The following is a 26395-nucleotide window of genomic DNA, read 5'->3' on the forward strand; positions in this document are numbered from 1 at the left end:
GCAAGTATCTGATTAACTTTTAGTTGCTGGAAAACATTATTGACTTAGAAGTACTCGAGTTTTCAAGATTGTTTCAGACGACCGTTCACCAACAGAAATAAGATTTAACTGAAAGGAAAGAGTTGATATACTGTGCTGCAATACCTTAAAATGAACTAAACAGTTACACAGATGGAACCCAGACAAGAATTTACTTTTCCTGCGAAATTTGAACAAAAGGAAAATGGGAGAATTCACATCGGAAATAAGAAGTTCCTGTTCATGAGAAAATTTGTTGTTTTGGGAAAAGTGGAAATATTTTAACTAACTCTGCATTGAAAACGTTTGTTACGAAATCATTAAATGTAATCAAGTGTTATCTAAACATTAAAAAACAAGAACAAGGCAACAAGCCACTTTTCAACGAAGAATTAGGAAGGCCAGAGCAAAATTTTGAAAGTTAAAAAGAAAAAAAGTACCAACTAAATCCGCGTAATATGAAAAGGTAACCGTCGAATCAGAAAAAAAACATACAAGAAACTTAGAGAAATTAGAGAAAAGATGGACACTCTTAAATGCAGCTATGCAAATGATGCTGGAAATTTTCAAAACGTAAAGAACAGAAAAACCAGAACGGGTATCGACTTCGGAGAACAAAACCATATTTTAAAAGATCTTAACAAAAGCGACTAACGACAATGCGGAGAATTCAATTTATTCACAGAATTTGACGAAACAATAAACAGAAGACACCCAAAAAGAGAAGAATGAAAAAGACGAGTGATGATGATAAAATCATTAAAAATACATAAAATCAACGTTTCACATTTCAGGGGATTTGTATGTTAAATCATTCAATTTAATTTTTGAATATTTGAATTAAGAATAAAGAAATATGAATTACAAAACTTTGGTTCAGGAAAAAAACGCCCTTGTATAAAACAATTGGATAAAACTGACATTAATATTACCGACCAATCACGATTGTTAGCTGTTACATTCGTACTAGAGAAACTCCGACCAAAAACCAAAGAAGACCATCATGAGTTTCGACTTTTTCCATATACATATAAATGTATATGGGGGTAAATGATATTTGAAAAATCGTCAATAGGAAAATGTCCCGGACTATATATGATATGTACCCCAAAAAAAAAAAATCGTGCTTAATATTTAAAGTTCATGGCAAACATCTGATTATTAACATCATATGTGAAGTAGTAATGAGATAGAGAGAAAACAATTCTCCCCTACCTTTTGCAATATATCTAAACGACTTTTAGATGGAGTAAAGGATAAAAAATAAACAAAAACAAAAACAAACAACATTTCGCAGACAAACTTGTTATCTACCTAAAATTTCTCCTTATCCTCAATGCAGACGACATTGTATTGATGTCGAAAAAATATGTAAATAAGGGTTTGTTTAAAGGGAAACGGATGACTAACCTTACATTAAAATAAGAAAGGTCGCTCAAAATAGTAGGCTCTTTCAATTACCTATGCATACTCTTTGCAAGAACTTCAAACAAGGCAAACCTAATCCTGCAAAGAAAGCAACAAACGTCATATTTATAAAGTATCACGTAATGGCCAAACACCCAATTTATCTGTCAAATAATTTGAATCTCTTCGATAAACTTGTGAAGCCTATTTATATAAAAGTAAGTGGAATCTGGAGTTATAAAATAATGATATAAAGAAGAGTTTGTATCTGAAAAAAAAAATTCTGCAATATGTTTTATGTTTTAAACGAATGCATTCATTTTGGATCAAGTATATGAGAAAGAATTTAATTTAGCGCGGAAATGCACATACTTCTATTGGGACGAAACTTTTTAATCAGAATGATTAGATAAAATTCACACTATGCTCAACCACTCTGTATTTCACTACATCATGAATTGTCTTGCGTTTGGAGACGACTGATGGTGCCAGTCTTCCATTGCGGGCGTACGTCAAAACATAGAGGCTAAAACAATATAATGCGTTTTCTTTTTGTCTATTTACAAACTAATGTTTTGTCAAAAGATATAAACAATAACTTATAAAATAGAGCAAACATAATATAAAAATGTTCCTCTGAAAAGGTTGTTTTGATGAGTGCAAAACGAGTGACAGTAGAGAAGATGGCTATTTATAGTTTAAGACTACTTTTCTGTCCGATCTTCTTGAACTCATCCTACTTTTATTCGGGAAATTAATTTTTCACATGTCCTTAAAATGCTATATATGTGAAAGTTTTACTGAATTTACTTACATATTAAAAAAAATCCTTAAGATATGCACTTTACTATTGAAGTCTATTGGAATACTAATGCAAGACTGAAACCAGATCACATTTATCTACATACATCTTCTCCTTAATTGCAACACGATGAATATTTCTTTCCGCAAAATTATAAACTCCAAGACAAAAGCTGAATTCAACTATCGCTTCATTGAATATACTTTTCAACAATGCTGTAACAGCACAATTTCTCCTATATTTTGGTACAGTGCTTCACGTTCAAATTATCTGTCATGTACATGTACATCCGTTTGTCTAGACGGAACGTATTATGGTATATACAGAATATTAGGCAATTGGTTTTTGATGCTGGCTTTATCACGAGACTCGATCTGAGATACCAGTGATAAAGCCATTATCAAAAACCATTTGCCTTATATTCTGCTTATCGGTAATTTATAGGTAACATTTTACTTTTTCGTTTTTTGTATGTTTGAAAAAAGAATACTTTCAATTTTCCTATTTTGTCGGGATGAACCAATGTCATTCAACTCCACTCTGAAGTTAAGATTTTCACGAATGCCTGGTTTTAAATTGACCTGTTATTTTTTGTATCAGGACCAGGACGCTGTTACAAGAATTATCGATCTGTGCACATAAAAGGAAAATGTCACAAATTACCGGTAAATCGGTGTCCGTCCATCTGTTTGTCCGTCGTTCACACTTCTCACAACAGCAAAAAAAAAATTCTGCCACAATTTTTTTGTGAAACTTCGGGGATTTTTTCTTTCTATTTTAGTGAGCTCTGTTTCGATTTTTATAAATTTCCGCTTTTAAACTCACCTGGTGGAAAGGCCATGTGAGCTATTGCCATCACTATGTGTCCATCGTCCGTTAACTTTTTCAAACATCTCCTCTAAAGTACTTCACAGATTGAAACAAAACTTTTCATGAATATTCCTTGTGGTTTTTGAACAATCTGTGCATGAACAGCTGGATGAATGGGTTTAGCTAAAATCTGGCTGGAATTAAAATCGTTCAGCATGATGAGTTGGACACATGCCGAAAAAAGTATGGGGCCTGAAATGGATTTCTTCTCGGAATTTTGCATTTCCAACTTTGAAAATAATCTCCTTTGAAACCAAATTTTGGCGGGGTTAAATTTCAGACAGACCTATGCTGAAAATTTTTAAAAAGGTCTGTTGATCGATGTCGGAGATATTGCCCTTGAAGTGTAAAAAGTAAAAAAAAATGACTAAAAGAGATTCATTTTATAATATGGAAACCGGATAGATAAGTAAGATGCCCTGTATTTTTTAAATTATTCTTGTGATAATAGAACAGTGAGGTCAAGAGTTCAGATTCGGAAAGCTAAAAGGACTATTTTTGACCAGGTAAGCGATTCAGACTCTGCAGAGCCTCTAGTTCGTTTTTGAGCTTGTTTTTACAAAAGTAGACGATTTTGGAATTTAACTCAAAGTCAATGGAAGTATTGGTGAATTGATTTTTTAGATTGATTTAAGATTTTGTAAATTTCCGATTTTTCGATTTATAGTTTATGGACTTAGTTCTTAAAAAAGGGAGATTTCACAGTGTTCTGACTCTAACTCAGTAGTAGTTGCACATTTCCATGAGTTATTGGGAAAAAAAAGGTTATGACTATTAGTGTTAACTTCACTTTCAGTTGTTATGAATGTCTGATCTTTTGGACTTTAAAAAGGGAGATTTCCCACAATTGCTCAATAACCTCAAAACGAACTCGGTTGAATGGTTTTATACGAAAGCAAACAATTGTGGTCGTATCTTGGTATGGCACAATCGTCATCGTTTATATTTGCCCGTCTGTTCAGGGTTCGAACTCAGCGGGCGTATCTAGCAGCGCTCCGCGATGCATTTTATTTTGTATACCATTGCATATTGATGGTTCTACAAATATCACACACACACATAAATATATATATATTATTTCTGAATGGAACTCTAAAACTAACGAAAATATATCTTTTATGGAAAAAAAACCGAAGGGAACTGAAAATCATTATCAGTTAATACAAAGTCAATAGTTGTAGAGAAGGAGGCCTTTGTGAATATATCTTTACTGACTTCTCATAAATTTCTATTTGTTTTTACTTTGTCGTTGATAGAATTTGACACAAATGGGGGCCAATGAAAGTGTTTTTTAAGTAGGCTATGAATACATCCTATATCGTAATTTGTATCAAACACATTTGCACTGTATTCTAAGTGCATAATAGTGTAATTATTCCATCTTTTTTGACTATATTAGATTGGTTCCATATAGCATAACATTATTGTCAATCACCATTACAAATGGGTTAACTTCGTTTCATCCTCGGGAGTATTTGGCATACCAATCAATACTGTCTATTGAAATTTTCATTTATGTTTTGTTAGAAATATTTTTGACATATTTTATGAATCAATATTAAACATAAAAACAAATCAGAACTTTTCATTTTTAATATAGTACTTCTCTGATGTAATTCACAAACTTTGAAGGTTTTATTTATGTTTCCTTCATGTTAGCGGAAGCACCGATTGAATTTCTTTGATCTTCGAATACATTCATTATTCTTCGAACATGTATCAGAGACGACAATGTAAATAATGGTACCAATATAACTTCGAAAGGTAACTCATGATGTCAAGCCTTAAAATATTTAGTCACGTTCTGTGTCATTAAAATTCACGATGAGGTCGAGGTTATCTCCCTTTTTCCTATGAATAAGTTGTTACTGAAACAGACGGGACGGGTCAAATTTCAGGTAGGAGACATACTCTGTATAAGCATACCTGAACTAAAATTCCAAATTCCCAATATACAAAAAGCGTTTTATTGCTGGATCTGAAAAGTATCTGACGATTTTGACGGGTGGTAAGTTGCTCGTTTGTGTTGATATACTGAAAACAATGACCCGTAAAGGCAGCAGGAGATTTTGCACTCTCTAAAACTTGGTATAACCCATCTTTACTAAAGAAAATGTTTGTACCAACTTAGGACCAATAGAATGGTTTCCAACTTTTCCTGTTTTTACCTTAATATTGCAGTTTGTTATACGGACTTCCCTTTTGACAATTGCGTAGATTTTGTGGGTTTGGTAATTTTTGTATTACCCCTCATTGGTCAACGTCTGTTTCCTTTTTATTTGGTCTTCCCGTGCAGGTCCGGGTGTTAAAAGAATAGGCCTGCAGCAGCGCTAAGCTTGTCGTAAAAGGCGACTAAATAGGGGTCAGAACCCTAGCCGGGGGCTAGGGCGCTCTGCCCATACAGCAACTAGGATGTGTGCCCCAGGTGGTGGAATGGGGTACCCCTGGCGTGTTACATGCTGGGATTGTCAGGCTATACTACGGAAAACCTGATCGCAAACCATAGTGGTGCACCGTGTTGGGAAAGATGCCACGTTCCTCGCACGTTAAGGAACCCTACTGTGGTATTCTCCCGGAGTAGGAACCATAGGGCTCCGCCACAGGAGGCTAAATTGCCCGACCCTACCCACCTCTCCCTATTTCCAGTGGCAATCAAAATTTGTCGACCCAATTGTCCTTGTGTCCCATCCCTTTTTCATTTCTTCATCATTTCATGTTCATTTTATCATCAATTTCATGTTCATCGTCTGAATATACTGAAATATTGCTGCTCGGACGTTAAACCCCAACAAACAAAACAAACAATGGTCTTCCTGGATTCGTTTTAATTTAGGATTTTCCATCATTAACACTTTCAGTATCTCTTTATTTTATTACCCTGTTCTAACTTCGCTAGTCACACTATTTAAAGTTCTCAATTTTGTTTTCCATTTTCATTTAATTCCCAAAACATTTATTTTTTTTGGATGCACCGTTTATTCGCCATTTTATGATAATGATTTTGAAATACGGGAAGTATAGTTGGAATATAAGTTTTTAATCATTCAATCACTTGTAATATGATTATTTGAGAGCAAGATTTATTAATGGTGTTTCTTTGTAATGTAGATGCTTAACTGTAAATATTGCTTATAGAACCCCGTTGTGACAGTTAAAGAGATAGAAGTACTGGGCTTTGCTACAACACACCATTCTTTATACCAAGATATAAACAGAGACAAAGATCTTCTATGCTGTATTGTATGTAAGTATGGTTACCTTTAAGCAGCTGTTTCGACAAGATGTAGATCACCGGTAGATTCTGCTAGGTATAGTAATACAAAAATACTAATCATATATATATATTGCAAATTTCGATATGCCGTACACATGTTTTAAGGAGTAACCTCTCATTAAGTTTTATGGCCGTCATCATGAATTCGTGGATCGTTACGATGTATCCATCTGCACCATAAAAACTTATTTGTTCAGCATGTCATAGGTTTCCTTTCCTCTTTCTACTGCCCCGGACTTGACTTTTTATGAGCAACCCTGCGGGTGTTTCTAAAAAAGCAGAGGACGCTTACCCTACCGGTGCACCTGGTCCATGCTCCCAGTTGTTAGTGGAGTCAGAGTTGCTCATTTACTTTTGTTACTTTGTATGTATGATTTTAGTTACTTTATGCTCTTTGTTGTGTTTGTCTTTTTTCCATGTCTGTTCTTTGTCCCATGATTACATTCTGATGATTTCTGTTAGAAACGTGGTTTCCTTGATTACTCTTTCTGATGTACTCACTTATTAGATTATTTCATTCATGGACATCTTGAAGCTGTGTTGTCTGTTCTATGTATCGAACAACAGTAAACGGCTTTGGTTTTGTCTTTTCATAAGTTTACTCTATGAAATATCTCTTATATAGATTAAGTTGTTTCTGGGAATAACTTTGTTTCCTTGGTTATTCTTTATAAATTTAAAGTGATGATTGGCTCAATATATATTCAAGCATTCACGACAAGTTCTTAACTTCTTTTTTGTGTCTATATGTTTTACTTTTAGCACTGCTTGATGCCATTCACAAGGTTGGAAAGGAAGGAGATAACTTATTCAGCAGAATTGACAAAATCACCAAGACAGGTCAGATAGACCAAGATCATGCTGGTTATTGTCTAAAGAGAGATTTGGTGAAAATTATTGGTAACATGGCATACAAATGCAAGCCTAATCAAGATCTGGTAAGATATGCATTGTTATTGTCGATTTCATATAATAATTTTAAGTGCATTGTCTTGTTGCTACTTGAAATCATTTCGTTGTCAAATTTAAGATTAAACATGATGCATTAAGTTAACATGCTAAAGTTTGAAGTTTTGGTTACCGTCACCTTCCTGCTTTGTTGGAAATTTCCATTTTTGCTGTACAAATTAACAGAATATTTTCGGTACACGAATCGATTTCAAATGTGATGCTTGGCCTCATATAGATGTTGAATAAGATATAAGCGTTTATTGTTGCTGTCTGATATCTTCCGATTTCCTTGAAGTTCTTTATGAGTGGGATTATACTTTTATAACAACTCGTGTTGCTTTTGTTCAGGCTCTCATTGGCCATTTTGATGACTTAATCAAAACAATGTTACTAATTATAAATGTCTGCCTATCCTTGCTGCCATAACATTTCTTGAACCTGAATTTTTTTGGGTTTTTTTGGTTGTTGCAATATTCTCTAATTTATGTACAAAGTATTTTGTATTTAAATTATGAAACTGTACTTTTCTATTTGTAATAGAAAATTGATTGAATAACTCAACAATGAAATGAGCAATCTACAAGCATTTAACATGTCTAGCGTATCAAGTGTTTACTTTCTGATTGATTGCTTATCCAAGTTGTAATAATTTGCATGTGATATTTCACACCCGAGTTATCAACAACATTACTTGTTATTTGCTATGAATTACAATGAAATAGATTTATTAGCACAAACATTCATTACGATGTCTTTTTCTTCACGTTTATATAAAATTTCGTCTTTTTTTATCTGGTTTCCCTCTTATTTATTGACTCCAAAATGTGCGTCAGTTAGTTTTTTTATTTATTGCAAAAATGTGTACTTTATTTCCCATTCAGAAACATGATTTATTGAAAATTACATTATACATGTTTTTGTAAATGACAGTGCGTATTTCCGATTGAGTTACTGCCCTTTGTTCAGAAAGATAAGACGTTGACGTGGTTGTTTTGATAAAAATATGACACAATTCATTATATGTAACAAATAAAACCAATGATTTATCATAAGTATCGAATTTCTGTGTTGTACCTAACACCTCTACAACTCAACAAGTGGTTGTCTTGCACTTAAAAGGATCATATTTAAGTCGAGATTGTCAAAAGCGGGTTTGTAACTTAACAATAACAATGATCATATTCTTTACTCCGCTCCGATAGAAATTAATATATTCCGTCAAAATAAATATGGTACGAAGTCAGAATAAAACTTAAACTGAATGGGATCGGATGAAAGAAGCATGACATGAATTCATTTATGTTATGGAATATCATATCAATTTACAATATTATAAGCTTAAAATGTGACAATTACATAACTGTTAAGGAAAAAAAGCTAAAATAATACCGCTTCTTTTTAATTTTAAGCACTTAGTAGATCGATCATACTATGGCAAGTGAAAGTGACAGATCGAATGGCGTAAAAATATGTATAAGTAGATAGCGGTGACATTTTCATGGATAACATATCATTATTTTATTATGTTATGCTTTTTCGGTGGCTAGACAAGGTCACTGTGCCTCCTCTTGTTATAACAGGATGAGGTCTTCTAAGAACATTTATAGACAAACCGTGATATGACCCTAACATATCACCACAAAAAAAGTGAGAATGGTTTGTATTTATAACCCCTAAATACATACAAAGTATTCTGACGATGTTCATTATGTATGCTATAATAAGTATAACCTAGCATCGACTTTTATACCTGTAATCTTAGACAAACCATTTTCTTATGGTTAAATTAAGAATAAAATTGGACTTCATTCTATAATAAATTAGATGAGATGTGTTGTGGAGTTTCATCGTGTTGATATCAAATTAAAACTCCAAATAAATACTAAAATACATCTAAACAATTTACTTACCCAAAACAGCTCATAGTTGTTGGCTTACACTCACCTAAAATTAGAATGAAACCATTCAAATTGAGGAAAAGAAACGATTGTGGCTTAGGATTTGGAGAGAAAAAACACTATTTGGTATTTGCTAAAAAAAATTGATAAATAAAAAAATGAAGAAAAAAAAAAGAAGTAATTTTGTTTAAAAAAAAAAGAGAGAGATGTTATAATATATGTAATGGTTTATGTCATACACAATAATTAAAGTACGAAGTATGATTATATGATTATTTTTTGTGGTCTAATTCTACTATATTTAGTACAGTCAATAAAAAATCTTCTCAGCCGTATTTTAACAGCTGTGTACTACTGCGTTCTCTACTTTTTAGTTTTTTATTCCTGGTCTTGCAGATTTGTTAAGTAAAAAATGGGCTATTGTCATTTTTTTTTCCTCATAAAAATATTTTAATTTTTATAATTTAATTTCTTGTTTAAACGGTTTTATAATATCATATAATACTTTTCAAAAGTGGTTGTCTACTTTTAATGACCTGGGTTGATTTAAGGACACGAAATTAGAGAATTTCACAAGGAACAGAAAAAGAATAAGTCAGGTAATTAATTTAGGGCACCTTTTGTAAGAAACTATGTCAAACAATTTTACGGACATCTTCCCTACTTTTTGAATTTAAGTTTCATTGAAAAGTTTCTTTCAGATTTTTGACAGTTTTCTGTTAATAATTGTGTAAATAAACACAGTGACAGAAATTCGATGTAGGTCTTTATTGAATATAAAAAGTTGAAAAGATCAAAGGATTATGGGCGGTAGGGTTGTCTTTTAACGTTGTTTCACGTCTTCTTTTTAGATCCGTGAGATGAATGGTATACCCTTAGTGCTAGACCAAACAAGTATTGACGGTAGGAATCCATGTATCCTTTATTGAACAGGCCTAGGCCTAACAATTAAATTCTTCTATTTTCCATGAGAACATTGAAAAAAAAATCTGTCTGCTATAGTTTGAGGGAACAACTTTTTCAATTTTTTCAACGTGCAATGTATTTTTTTTTATTCTAAATGATTTTTGTAACACTGATTTAAATATTTCATGATTTGATAAATAGAGAAACTATCATGTGAACAAAAGTACAGGTCTAAAAAAAACGATACTTTGTTAATGAACGATAGTTATATTTATTGACATCGTATAGTTTAACGAAGCTTATATGCAAAATAAAATAATGGGAAGTAACCAGTCTCTGCCCTGGTATAAAATCCCACCATCTTCCAGGTAGTAACAGGCTAAAATGTGAAATGTGACTATTTTTCTAAATCTTTTGTGCCACAGTTGTTAAAAGCTTTGTATCTAGGACATTGGCCTCAAATCATTTTCTTTTTGATTATATAAAATGGTTCGCCCATAGGTTTTGTGTGGTAGCCATACATTTTAATCTTAAAGACCTGTTTTATGTACATTTCCGATCAGCACACATCTTTTGTTTATGGTTTGGCATAGAAAAACCTCGTGTTCCTGTTATGTTTTTTTTTTTTGAGTTTTTTTGTAATCCCCTTTAGTGTAGCTCTGCATTTACTTCATGGCTGCTAGCAATAATGTGTTGCATTTGCCTTAATCCTAAATTGAAATATATTCTCACAAATTGTAAAAGGCTACAAATCTGTAATTTACACGTATGTGATAAATTTAATTTGTTGATATCATTATCGGTTGAATTGTGATATCGCCGAATTGGTGAAAATTTTATGAATGCGACATTTAAATCATTCCATTTCAAATTATTTCAAATACATTTAGCTACACTTTATATTAAGGGAGCTTTTATGAAAATATAATTGGTCTTTTGTGTCATGAACGGTCTCGATTTGAATGAGAAGTCTGGAGAACGGTGGTCTTGTTAACTATGGATGTTCCCTCAGTGACGCATGTTCAACATGTGATAAAAAGCATAACGTTGTCTTATAAAGACGATTCAATTTGAAAAGTATGAAATTGAAAATGGCTACACACACAATTGTGTCACATGAGGCTAAAAGTATATTGATTTCTGATATGTTGCTTTTTTGTTCTTAATATAACCAAATATATGTAAAATGTATGTTTTCCCTCTTTATATGACCATAAAATATTCGCAGTCGTAATGATACTTATGTATCGCACTGTCGTCGTCGTCGTCGTTCTTGGCGTCCGTTAACGTTCGTTGATAACTGTGTACGGTAACTTGAGTAAAACTTATAATAGAATCTTTTTTTTTAATTTAACATATTGTTCCTAGATATGTGGCAAAGGGTCCTATAGATATTTTAGATGTTTGCCTGATCCATTTTAAAAATAAGGCGACAAAAGGAGGGGAATTGGTGTTATAATTAAAAGTGATATGAATGTTTTATCTTTTTTTTTATCTTGGTGGTTCTGTTGTCAATGAACTCCTTTTGAAATTCTGTTTTATTTACAAAATATAGTTATATATATAACCATTTTGGTGTTATAGGCGAACAAAATTGCCAAATTAAAATCAACTTTTTAAATGTTTGTTCCGATTAAATTTCGTATGAGAATTATTGCCTTCAGATATCTCTAACTGTTTTCGAATTAAAGGCATCGAAGGCTAAAATCTGTTATGAACATCCTTCAAGCACAACTTTCGACTTTAATTCAGTTTCAAATTCTGTGCAATACTGATCCAGACCAGTTGTTAGGTCTGTAATGAAATACAAGTCCTTCAAAGTGTTAAAAAACTATTGTTGCGTGCACGTTTATTCGAAGTGAACATAGTTCAGTATGCTACTGTGATAACATGCTGCACTCTATTACTAACGTATTTTATTTAAGCCCCCTGTATGTCTACCGCCGATATTCGAAATAAGACATAGAGATGCCGGTTTCTGTATGTCCGTCCGTCTGTCACACTTGATTTTGTGGTCGCAACTCCCCAGAAACCGCTCAACGGATTTTATTCAAATTTTATAGGATTGTTAGTCACCATATGCAGTTAATCATATTGCGTCGCATTTTGATTCGACACATTTTATTGCGTTATGGAACTTTTACACTTTAACTTTTCTTTTACTGCGGAGTATTTGTGACTACACACATAACATTCTTGTTACATGAGAAGTGTTGCTTTTTCTACAACATAATTCTCTTCCTGTCTGTTCCTCACCAAGTATTGGCCCCTTTTTAATACGTCCAAAATATTTTCAATCGTTTAGTGTTATTATGATGTTACCCATGTCGACATTTATAGGCACTTAGTTTTCGCGAGATAACCTGAATAGCAGTCGGTTGGCCAGAAAAACGGACAAACGATTTTCTTGGATTCTGGAGTTTTCATGAAACTAACAGAAGGATGGTTTGGATCCATTGAATGGTAGCAGACACATTTTGAATCAATATATACATATTAGTTTTTGATATTATTGTAAAGATAATCAAAGCTCATATAGAACAAAACATAAATCGTTTTTTTTTTTTTTTTCAAATTTGTATTACATTGAGTAGTCATTCCAATTAACATTTTGGAATACCTTAACACTATACAAGATATTCAACAGTGGTCTATCTTGGCAATTCATAATATATGTGAAGGCAATAACGATAGCAAGTCAGTTTTATCCGGCTTGAAATTCAACGGTTTGGCAGAAGAAGCGGAAACACTAAAGAAGTACGGAATAAAAGCTGAAGTTAAGGATAAAAAAATAGTTGTGAGACCTCCAGATCCGCAATGAAATGAGGAAGATAGACTTAGAATCTTGCAGAAAATGATGCTGTCATTTAACAAAAAAACTCAAATGATAGCCCTAACTTTCTTGGTCTCTAATGACTAATAAAGATTGAAATATTAGGCACTTGTAATTTGATATATTCTGGAAAACTTCACACAATGCGATTGTTCTTTTTTAGGAAAGCATTGATTAAAATACTAACAAAAATCATCAATGGTACAAGACATTCTATATTGGTTAGAAAAGAAACGTTTAGTGTGTCATTCGTTATAGAGATAGGATGATTATAATTCAGTTTTTCAGTCCTTTAATGACTGTACAAATTTGATATTTTTATTATTTTTATTTTAATGGTAGAATTGTTGCAATGTATAACACTTTCATATTTCATAAAACAGCTACTAGTATATTGTAACAAATAGATTCCATATGATTGAAACCTTTTATTAGAAACAGTTTAGAAAAAAAGTAAGTGGTTATTTCCTCGTCACTATTTTCTGTCTTTGTGTCCAAGTCGTAAAATGTTTTAATGTTCTGTGACAAGGTAATGTAAAAAAAAAACACTTCACAGTGAAAAAAAAAACTGTTTTGAAAGGTTATTTTCATTCATTTACTGATATTTTTACATTTAATTTTCATTCATGGATATTTTATTGTACTTATGAGCGATATATATTTGGTGATTTACTGGTTTACAGCGGGTAATATAGTTAACTTCGGGAATAAAATGAGCTCTCCTTTGATTGAATGACCATTACCTCATCAAATTTCTTTGGTAATTAAGTGAAAATTAACAAAAAAAAATTTCATTTCCTATCATTTCTTAAGTGTTTAATATAAATTCGATAAATTTGTCAACCTGTCCACTCAACTGCCAAGCGAAATTGATAAGGTGGTTGTCATTTATTCAATGGATGACCAGATTTACTCCCTAAAGTAAACGATATATCTCGCTGTAAATAAATAAAGTCGGGTTTTGGTAGTCATTTGCTGACTGAAGTCTGAATGAACTTTAGTTTTTGAAAACTCATTATAACCAAGTCTACTCAATATCGATTACATTTGGTCAAATGTTTTAGAAGCTATTACCCTTGAAGCATTTACCTACTATCTTGAAAAGTAAATAAAATATGAGACGATAATAATTATTTTGACTATGATAATATGATGTGAAAATCTTAACTGTTTCAACATGACAATTATGGTAGTACATTGATACGGCACTAGTTGTCGTCCGTAGATACTTTGTTATCGGGCATTGAAGTTTTTCTAAGTGTTTCTTTTTAAGAAATTTTAACACAAAGTTCTATGCCGAATTTTGCCGAAAAAATGCAGAAATGGGCTAAAAAAGCATAGAATTCGTAAAAAAATATTGTTTCTTGATCAATTTCTACGGTATGTCATCTTGATATTCAGTTTATAAGGTCATTTTGTACTTTAATCTAAACGTGCACGTAGATATCTGATGACTTTATTCATTTTGTGTCAGAAACTTTTTTATAAACACAACATTGTACAATTTTACCACAAACATTGTGAAAATCCATTTAACACCAATCAGCCGAGTTAAATGCCTGTATATATATCTTTAATGGTTTAAGTTAAACCTTTGTTGTCGTATCAAGCTGCGCCTAAGTGGGGCAACGGTTTGCTTAATTTTTTTAATGTTGTATAGGGAATCCATACCGGACTGTATGTAATTGGTTGCGCAGCAATGAAGTAAAGTGCGTCCGTGATATCTACAAAATATAACAGATATCTTATTTAAACTAATATGAATATAACATCGATATTTTGCCAAAAAAAGGTATTTTTAGAACTACAGTAAAATTCAGTAACCTCCATTGCTTATGGACATAGACTGAAAAGAAACTACTTCAGAAAGCAATTGCCCCGTGCAGGTCCGGGTGTCAAATGAATAGGCCTGCAGCAGCGCTAAGCTTGTCGTAAAAGGCGATTAAATAGTGCTCAGAGCAACTGGGTTGTGTGCCTCAGGAGGTGGAATGGGGTAGCCCTGGCGTGTTACATGCTGGGGTTGTCAGGCTATAATACGGAAAACCTGACCGCAAATCATAGTGGTGCACCGTGTTGGGAAAGATGCCATTCCTCGCACGTGAAAGAATCCTACTGTGGTATTCTCCCGGAGTAGGAACCATAGGGCTCCGCCATAGGAGGCTAAATTGCCCGACCCTACCCACCTCTCCCTATTTCCAATGGCAATCAAAATTTGTCGACCCATTATCCTTGTGTCCCATCCCATTTTTCATTTCGTCATCATTTCAAGTTCATTTTATTATCCACTTCATGTTCATCGCCTGAATATAGCTGAAATATTGCTGCTTGGGCGTTAAACCTCATAATCAATCAATCAATCAATCAATCAGGAAGCAATTAAGTATACATGAACGGTGATTTTTGCCCTTACCTTGATTTAAAAAAAGAGACATACTTCATGTCTTCTGTATAACTCTGTTTGCGAGAAACGTATCATGAATGTATATGTGCATTGTTAAGAACATTATATACATGTAATGCCAAGATGTGAAACTAGACACATTCTTTACATTCAAACATTATAGTATTGACTCAGCAGTCGGTTGTTGATTTCAACACGTAGAATTTAATTATGTGTAATGTTGGATGACATTTATTTGACAACATTTTTATATGAAATAAGAACCATATTTAACCACGGTGTTACTTTGTCTGTAACTTAAGCTACCCTATATACCACACACATCATAAATGGGTAACAGCGTTTTACTATCGGTTGAAGTCACATTAAATCATTTAACCTGATCGTTTTCGTCTCCTTAGAATGAAAAGGTCTAGATACCTGAGTAAATTTTACAGAATAATAATGCAAAAGCAAAACAGTAAACCCTACACCCTATAAAACCAAGTTGATTCGAGAGGACCGATTTGTTTGATTGGACTGCTTTATCCTTCACGTTTACTGGATATGATATGATGAACGCAACAGGTAATTTTAAAGACGGATTTCGCTCACCCTACCGGTGCATCTAGTATAGGGGACTATTAGTATTTACAATGTATTTAGATTATAACTTAAAAAAACGTAGACAGTTCATTTAAAATAATCAATGACTTTCTATGACCGTTTCTGAAGTCCCAGCTACATTTTGAAATGGAAGGATATTATTTTTCATACGACCCCAGTGAATTTTAGGTAATAATGGCATGGTTGTCAGTAGACAATTTTGTTGTTAGACAATACATTGAGTAGAAGTGTATGGATCTTTATGAAACTATACCACGAGGTCTTATACCACAAAAAGATAGGCTGGGATTGAATTTGGGATTGTCACTTGAGGTCTGTCACTTGAACCATTTCTGAATTACCGGCCAAAAAAAAGTATTCTGTAATGTCTGGACAATCTGTCATGAACGCTTAATTCAGGTTTCCTTTTTGGTTTTTGATTTTTTTCATTTTATTCAGAAGCAGCTTATAAAATCTCAGTATATTTTCTAACTCGTATCGTAAGCTTCAAAGGTATGAAAAGCAATTTATGTCGAAGCAGATAATTAACGTATGTTCCCAAATTGTAATACTTTGTTAATTCTGAACAATGAGAAAATGGCATAAGACTTGAGTAAACATTTGACTAATGCAACATGCAAACCTCGTTGTTAACTGGAGCTGTTGGTTGGTTATATGAATTATATAAGTATATTGTATGTGAGAACTTGACCTCTTTCCGATTTTTTATGTGAAAATGAATAGTTTTAACGCTTATACGTCTGCCAAATATTTTGTTTATGTATAATAGGAGAATAAAATGATGTTGGCAAGTAAATTATGATATTTGTCGCTGAGAAGTCGAACTTTGAACATTAAATCAGGAAAATTATTGGGTTTTATTACGTATGACCAATAACCACACACATTGACGACATTACAAAATAAAGATTTTCTTTTTCTCTGTAAGGTACATGTTTTCTCCGACACTAATTGCACAGCTATGATTGTGATTTTTATATGTAAATTACTAAATTTATATCTTTAAGTGGTGCATATCCGTGTAGCTCTTTAAAAGTATTTTTTGGTAAGTTCATAGTTTGAAAAAATCAAATTGCTATAAATTTGTATTCTATGAATTCATATTATTTTGTTAATAATGCATCTAGGTATATGTTGTCTTCATTTAACCAGCAAAATTATTTTATTAAATAAAAAAAAGATAAATTAAAAAGCATAACTTCGTCAAATAGATACTACATTTCATATGTTTGTTAACAATTAGCAAATGAAATGTAAGGGTTACCGGGAAAAATGAAAATTCGGGAAAGGGTTCACCTTACTCGAAAGGGGGTTAGTGTAAATTGTGGATGAGTGTACATCATTTTCTAGTTTGAGAAGAGCATTTGAAAAGGTTCTCTTTATCTCACATTTCACTACGTGGAGCAAAAATGAGAACGCTGGTAGACTATCAAGATTTGTGGAGGTGGTGACATATTGTAACGATTGCTAGATAGTACTTGCATTATTTCCCCATACCATCAGCCAATTTTCCCGATTATAGATTCAATTCAATATGCCCCTTCGGAATATTTAACTGTATGTTTATAGTATTGAAATGTCAATAATATTCATTTTGATATAAGGAAATATTTCAAATATGTATATCATACACTTGTTGGTGGATGTATTGTCCACGTACAACTAACTTTCTAATGCTGCGACGTGATCCGAGTTCTAATTGACTACTAAAAGCTATAAATGTCAAACTATTTGAAATTGGCAACTACATTTTCAATTCATACCTGTTTTCATATTCACTAAAGCAAGAAAATTCCTTTTTAGTAATAGGCTTTAATAAACAGCAGTAATAAAATATTATAAAAGTTTGTACGACTAAAGAAGAGAATTAGTAAAAATCTTGTTTAACGGTAAAACAGGATTACTGCAATTGACAATCTCATCTCACCGGAGGTTCCATAGACCCATTCAATTATAATCTGCTAAAGTTGTCATATTAGACCAAAATGAAATTAACTTATCGATGACACTTCATGATAATTGTCGCTCATATTCAAATTGTATGTTTTAATCTTAAATTGGTTACACATGTCTTGAGAAATTTATACACATGCTAGCTCTCATAACCTTACATAATACTTTAGTTCGATTAGTTCGTTTGGTTTTATGTCAGTAGAATCCGCAATAATTTTATGATATTCGTCAAGGGTGGCCCAAGATGTATGCGCTTTCAGAAAGGCTTAAGGGCAGATTTGTCTCACCTGTTGTAATGGTCAACGGGTTGGAAATGGCATAGGTCAAATCTGAATCGATTTCCAAATGAATGCACATGGTGTATTCGTGACTGTTTTTTCATGAAACCGAATAAACATAATGCAACTATCATACAAATATGTAATAAGCGTTTTCGCAAAGTATTTTTTTTTCACAAAGTATGTCAACCGATTACTTAATACACACATAATTATTGGTTGATTAATTATATTTTAAAGTCAAATGGCGAACAGTAATATTTTATGCAGATCCGGACGAAAACATCTGACCAGTTGGACAGACTCTGTTTTGTACTAGTTTGGCTCTTTATTGTGCTAGCTACCGGAAGTAGCAGCAACCAGGTAGGCATACCACCCAACTCAAACACATTATTCTGACTCCGAGCCAACCATTCATCCCTGTATCCCATTAAGTACCATGTACGGAAAAGCAATAACAAACAGTTTTAAAGTTTTTGGTATGACTCGGCCAGGGATCGAACCCACGACTTAGTAGCACGTGTTTTGTGTATTACTCATTTTAACCGTTGGTGAAATTCTCTGGCTAGTTTTTCACATGCTGAAATAAGTTCTAATCCATCTTGTAGTCGCTAAATGTTTAACGCAATGCATATTTAATAGTCTAATGAAAAAAAAAGAGTCCATCAATAAGGCCATTACTGATATAGATGTCCGTACCTGACTTAACAATATTTGATGACTTTCAAAAGTTGTTTAAAAAATTCTTGAAATTGTTGGTGTTCAGATCAAAGAAATTCCTACAATCAACCCAACTCTGAATGTAACAACAGTTATAATGAGGTGATATAGCAGTAAAACGTCAGGACAAAATGTATTACCAACAAAACGTTACAGTTTAAATAGCTACCACCGGGAATCCTCTTAAACCAGACAGCTAAAGCCATCACCAAAAACTCCTTGTTATTTTTCTCTTTGTAGGGCTCTTTTTTATTCAGTTAGTTTTAAAGACTTCAAACATGAATAACAGTCACTTGTCACTTTTTTGCGTGAAAATAGTTGCAAGTTTGATAAGGAAATAATGACAAGAACAGCGGGAAGTTTGTTCTCAGACGCGCCAGTTGCACCTCCCCTTTAAGGCTGGAGAAGGGTATACAATACAATCAGGGTAATGGTGATATAAACCCCAGAAGGCATGCCATTGCCACTGCTTGTTTGTTCTTTGCTCATATGTTCCATTTCAAAAAAGTAGATAATAAAAACGTTAATAATTAATCCCATCTCATCATTCTGGCAAGGTTGTTAGAATCGTTGATTTTGAAGATGCTTTTACTTTGCTAGTATTATATTTTCATTCTGTACTATACCTGGTGAAGTAGGTGCTTTTAAAACTGTTACTGCCATTGAAAAAGTAAGGAAAGTGTTGTTGTAATTTACAGGTTTACTTATTTGATCGAGATGCATTGATGAGTGATGGATTGAAAACATTTTTATTTTATTTCTTGTAAATAGAAAATGTGAAATTCAATTGTTAGCAAAAAATCTTAAGATGCATGTGTGCATGATTCATTACAAGTTTATTGGAAATTAAACTGTGTACTTCTTTCTATTATGAAAAGAAGAAAAAATAACAGGATACGTTCTAAAATATATAAAACTATCAATGATACCTGCAAGCTCGTTGACCATATTGTCTGTATCAGAAGGTGTGAAACAGACAGGAAATTGGAGACAAACATAAGTCATAGCATTACATAAACCTCTTTAAATGGTTATGAAAGTCACCCTAAAACAACATCTCCGTATATGAAAGTTGACACTTATGACAGCAAAGAAACTGAAGGAATATCAGATTGACAGGAAAAGGTCTAAATTTAGAAGACAATCTTACCGGATGTTCGGCAATCCATCTCTGAAACAAATGACTATGTCAATAAATTTCACATATTACTGGCAGTTATAAGAGGTCGTCCTTTCATTTGTAACTATGCTAATGTATTCTACTAATAATCTAGGGAGCATTTTCTTAATGAAATTCATATTTTAATTAGTATACGATTTAATTGAAATTTAAGTTTTAAATCTTTTATGAACTTCTGAGATTGACAGCTATCTTGTTTAGTTGTCAAAAGGTGTGGGTGTTGAAAAGATCAAACATACTAATAAGGACTTTTCAAAATTAATACTCAATGCACTAAAGCATAAAGTTATTTAGGTGATAAAACCTAGACCTTCTCTTCTTCCTTTTAGACGTTAGGTAATGCTTACATGTTAAAAAAATACATGTTCATACCATTGGTAAAACTTTGAAAAACATGTCTGTAGTTGCAATAAATACCGCAGAGCATTCTTAACATCAACTTTTTCTCTAGGAGAGGAGTTATGGATCATTTAAATATCTTCAAACATAGAGGTTAAGAACAAAACAACCTTATACAACCGGGATTTATAAATATCCTCTTTTAGTTTTATGTATAAAGATAGGTACTAAGGATTTCAATACTGCACAGCTATACGAGATCAGAGGGCGTAAATGACTAGACATGTAATTTTTTTTTCAACTTTCCGTACTATATACTATAAAAGTACCTTTTTCGTGGATACCAATTTTGGTGGTTTAGGGAAACAAAACAGATCGTAGGTTCTTGAGTTCGTTGTTTGACAACTCTTTAACACAATTAAATGGGAAATTTCCATGTCTTTGTTTGCCAAAACCACGAAAATTGGTACCCTGCGAACAATAAAAATACTTCCAGAGTGAGTAAGTAATATTTTCTGTTAGGTGCTTACATCTATACCCTAATCATTTTTATTCTAATTTAATTTCTCTCATGAATCATACATAAAAGAATAAGTTTTATCTTAAGAAATGAGCTTTTTTTACCATTTGATTGTCAGTAAATTTTATTAACTCAATTATCTATTTTGATTGAACATTTTCGGGTAATTACATTCATGTTTATTTACACTGAAAACAAATCCTGACCGATTTAAAGATACTGCCTTTCAGCACTTAAGATATAATGTAATTGGTACCAAATAATTGGCTTCCTATTTACTACAACTTGATTTTTGTTGAGTATCGATATATGCGGTATGTTTTAAGTAAATGTACCATATATAAAGTGGAAAACTCTGAGTACTGAAATATCTTTTGCCGATATACGATTTTTTGGTATTTTAATCGGGAGTATTTACCTTAGATCCAGACAAAATATTAAAGCTGCCCTCAAATGAGCCAGACGTGTTTTTGTTGTCTAGTGCACTTGTCTAATAACTAGGCGCTACTTGTTGTGCCTATATATACATTGCATGACCAATCATCACGCCCCGTTGAATTATGTTCATTATTGGAAAAGACAACCGTAAAGTTTAAATGGTCTGACCAAAATGGATCATGTGAATTTAGATTTCAAATATTTAAGATTAAGTTATTTTGTCATTTTCTTTATAAGTTAATTTGGTTGACCAAATGACAAACGATTAAAATACATTTCTGTAAACTTTACGTACCAATTTTTATCGTCTGTCTGAAAGTCTACTACTTTGAAAATTGTAATATTCATTAACATTAAATTTTGATAGATTCGTAATTCAACTAGCCATTTATCACTCCAAAGCACGAATCCAGTCAAACGTTCATAAAAAGTAAAAGCGCAAGACTTTAAAAAGACAACTTTTCTTAAACCACCATCGTAATTACAAGTACTATTCAGTATATTTTCCCATAATTGTCCTTCCCGTTTCATCTTGAAATGAGAAAACTATTCAAAGTTGACTTCTTATTGCATTTTATTTGTGCCGGGTCTGTTAATTGATTGTAGTAAATTTCTGACAAACTATTTTTGTTTCAATTTATTACTTATGTTTCTACTCTTGACTTTTTAATTAGGTCTAACTATGGCCTCAAATTAATAAACTATTATCTAAGTTACTTTCACCAATTTTGTTGAACGAACAGTGGATGGCCGATGACGATCGTATTTGTCTGATTCCAACATTGTTATTATATATTAAATACTTTTTACTATTCACCAACTATTGATCCCTTCATTGACCAACTTGGGTAATACGGAAATCGTCTTGAAAAGTTGCCTATTACTAAAAATTTGTTTTGGACTTACCCGTTTTATAATTTTGGATTTAGATTGTATTTGGTTTGCCTATTTAATCCTTTGGTTTCTCTAAGAGAGTGCCAGACGTATTTTCAAAGAATAATCATAGAAAGAGTCTAGCGGGAATAAAAAATGTTATGGAGGGACTAAGGCTAGACAGGGAATCAGGCGCACACAACCAAGAAGATAAAACAGACATGATGGCGTACAAAGAAACAAACGTAAATGAGCTACTCGGACTCCACCAAAAACTGGGAACATGAACCAGATGCAACGGTAGGATGAGCGTCCTCTGCTTTTCTAGCATAATTGCTCATACAAAGTCAAGTCCAGGGTAGACGAAAGAGGAAAGGAAAACTATGAGATATTGAGCAATTAAAACATGTTAAAAATTGTTCCGTGATTCATTAAGAATGCAAAAACTAATTGAACAGAAAGCATTCATTGGTGGTAATCGCAATATAGAGACTGAAAGCTATTGCATATATAGTATGTAAAACTGTCAGATATTTGAATACCTGGATTGATGTAGGACGATCTGTTTTGAAACATGTTCAATTTTGACGTCTTTAAATGATATATTTGACCAAACGATGACGAACCACATTGTACTATATCAAAATGTGGTATTAAGAATTGCAAAACATGCAACACTCTTATAACCGACTCTTACTTCTCTAGTTCCCTTACAAACAAAGCCTTCCATACAAGAAGTCACGATGACTTAAGTTGCAAATCAACAAACTTAATATTTGGATTAGAATGCAACTTGTGCGGTCTAATATACGTTGGTGAAACACAAGAACTATTAAACAAAAGAATGTGCGGTCATCGTTTGGGAATAAATCCCACCAAATTCTCGACAGTTTATTAACATTTTAATCAACAAGATCATTCAACCCTTTCTATGAAAGTTCGTATTTTAGGGGAAAAAAATACCATCCTACGAGCAGTCCCGTTTTAAGTAAAAACTATCGTAGGAAAAAGAGGAGTACTGGATACGCAGACTAGGTACTGCAATACCTTACGGATGCAATGACTTCAAAAGTATAGGAAGCCTTTCAAGCCAAGATAACAAAAGCATAAATGTGATGAATTTATTTGACAAAAATCCAAGACGGGAAAGGAGTCATGGCGATCGCCACTATACATCACCAAAGTTACATGATGTCTCTATAGGTGGTCTCATTCCTTTCATACAAAAACCTCTTGGACTTCATCATATTAGAACCAAACTCTATTCTATACCTCTCACTCTATTACACTCCCTTTACCAAACAAGCCTTGACACTCCTGTTTCTGACCATGCCTCATCATTATACAGACTTGTGGCCATCATCTTGGATATTGGTTTCCACAGACTCTTTAACCAGTTTGTGTGAAAAGTCAAGACAAAGAAAAAAAAGCATTTCTTCCACTACCGTTTGTCAATATAGGTATAGAAGCAATTAATTTGGCTAATATCCCAAATCGCAAAAATGTTACCAACAAATTCCCCCATATTTCAAAGACAAATCCATACAAGTTATTTCATTTTCCTATACTTCACCCATTGCATCCAAAATTTTCAGTTATAAAAGGCTATTGCAGAATCTCGGGATTGAGGACTTCAGGGCTAAACCAGCTGACTGTTCTTGCAAAAACTCTCCATTCAAATATAGTCTTTCCGGTCACGTCGTTACGGGAGATTTGTCCATCATCGAACACGAATCTCTGCGTAATATCCTTTCTAAAGGTTCAAAGTACCGTGAAATTGGAATTTTAACTTTAAAGTTTTTATGGATGCCGTGGAGGACTTCTCGAAAAAATGGATAAAAAAGAACAAGAAGACATTGATTCTCTGTCAGAGTGGTTCAAGACCGTGAGGTCTTAAATTTTGAAACAAATGAAAAATTTAAGTAGGTCAATGAGTGCCAATGCTACATCAGTTTTCAAAGACCCCGATGTAGCAAAAACATTGTCTACTATACATGAAAAATATGTTGTCGTACCAACAGACAAAGCCCAAAACAACATTATTTTTGTCTGAAAAACATTTTACATCCAATGTTTAATACCAGAGGTAGATGTAGAAAATAATAGCAGTGATAAGACCTATACTGCAACCACACTCTCCAAAGAAGAGATTGTGGAAAACCTTAAATTTACTTTATATATCATAACACAATTTGTTTAATTTCAGTTATCAAATAAACAGTGAGAGGTCTCTAATTCTACCGGAAAAAGTTATGGTAGTTTGTCATGATGTAAAATTCTCTTTTAGCGGAACAAAACAAAACGTGCAAGGGCTGAGGTAACTTTGCTTATATTTTAGAGATATAGCTGTTAATGAATAAAGTATCCCGACCCGTTAATCGTTTGATTTTCCATGATTAACAAATCGAAATCTCATATTGAACGTTAACATGCTTTCCATATTTGACATGCGCACATAAATATTATCAACCTTCAGTAATGTACTTCAAAATTCATAATACAGCTTAGTGTACAATACAGAAAATATTATTACTACGCGTTTTCGGTGGATCGTCCAAAACGACTTTAATATAGTAAAACATCCTACAAACATTTCGTTTATTGAACACTAAACTGTATAGTAACTAATTTCATTCTTAGACAGCTGATATCATACTGATTGGATATGTTGAGACAGATGCAAAAATAAAAGGATCGCATAAGATTTCAGACATATTATATAATGTGGTCGTTGGTTTCGTTGTCCGAAGAAGCATTTTGTTTTCATTCAATAACTTGAATAAAAGTTAGTTGATCTAACCATGGAAAACAGACCTACACAACAAAGAACATCAAGTGACTAAAATAATACATACAAAGTAACAAAAGCAAATGAGCAACTCCGACTCCACTAAAAACTGGGAGGTAAAGGTAAAGGTCTTTCCTTTTTTCCGCCAAGTTGGTAATAAAATGTCACGTCCTGGGTAAAAGAAAGAGGAAAACTATGATACAGTGAACAAATCGGTTAGACGTGTAATTTACAATACAAACCCAATTTTAGCAAAATATATGAGTGATATGTGGTAGTGTTGAAATAATGGTCCGCTTGAAGAACATAAAACGAAACCAAGTATTGAATGCATCCTTTAGGTAACATCTTGATTGTATTTGTCATGATAGTATTAACAGATCTATGATTTCAATAGGAAGTTCGTTTTACAATTGTTTCTAGAGATTTAGGCCTGGATTTTTCTCCATATCTTACGTAATTATAGTGTGCTGTCATAATACATTGTACGTTCATGTGGTTTCTACTTAGTAGATAATGCCTTGTGTGGGCAAGGTAATTAATGAATTATGTCTTCAATTTTTACAAAAAAAAAAATGAAGTTCCTTTTAACTTTGTATGAATGGAAAATTGATAGTAAGAGAAATCTCGGTATCTATAGCTATTGATTCTGTCATGTCAAGTGTTATTAATTTTTAGGGAAACTTATACACTGATGCATTCCAAATTGAAAAGAAATGGTTTTAACGCATTTATTAGGAATTAATCTTTGACTACAACATTGTTTAAATACAAAGCTGAGGACCGTTTATGTATACCGAATTACACACGTTCTAAGGCCGAGGTTTTCCATGTTGTGATAATGGTTTGACTTTATGCTATACTTCGATCATGTATCAGTCGAGAAGCTCTGAAATAGACATGACACAAGTTAGTCTTGGTTTATTACTCTTAACACGCAAAGGTACATATTGTTAGCCTCTGTTAATACTGTAGATGATTATACAGGTGTCGACAGGTAAAAAGATACATACACGCGACCATACCATATACCGTTGTAAGCACATCAAAATGGCGGTATTATATACAATACTCAGTTATGATATGTTTATTGATGGCTTGAGCTTGTAAACAAGCCAATTATTTTTTTTCTGAACTTGATTTTGATAACAAATACAAATTCAAGTCGTGTACGATGTATCATTATGTAAACTATTTGCATGTGTACCTGTTTTTCATTCTCTCAAAAAGTCCACCAGTCAGATAAAACGGAAAAATGAACTTTGTCACAGTTGAACAGTTTCTGTTCTCCTAGTTCTTTTAAGGATTATTCTGGCGTTTACTATGTGATAACCGGTTGT

General features: G+C 32.9%; 1 protein-coding gene across 2 annotated transcripts in view; it reads left to right on the plus strand.

Moving 5' to 3' along the window:
- LOC148627681 (ataxin-10-like) overlaps positions 1-13063 on the plus strand; it is a 36632-nt gene extending 23569 nt beyond the window's left edge. Inside the window, exons 6-9 of one of the 2 annotated variants that reach the window (XM_088577018.1) lie at positions 6233-6341; positions 7134-7309; positions 10072-10135; positions 12763-13063. In XM_088577018.1, the coding sequence (XP_088433144.1) occupies positions 6233-6341; positions 7134-7309; positions 10072-10135; positions 12763-12947 (534 nt within the window). In that variant the 3' untranslated portion in view covers positions 12948-13063. Of the gene's footprint in view, positions 1-6232; positions 6342-7133; positions 7310-9771; positions 9862-10071; positions 10136-12762 lie in introns of those variants that run through there. The other variant, XM_088577021.1, reaches the window with a different exon arrangement.
- The last annotated feature ends 13332 nt before the right edge of the window (positions 13064-26395 follow it).

Source organism: Perna viridis, chromosome 1, assembly GCF_037379345.1.
Source record: "Perna viridis isolate PV_CMFRI_1.1 ecotype Kerala chromosome 1, ASM3737934v1, whole genome shotgun sequence".
Taxonomy (NCBI): domain Eukaryota; kingdom Metazoa; phylum Mollusca; class Bivalvia; order Mytilida; family Mytilidae; genus Perna; species Perna viridis.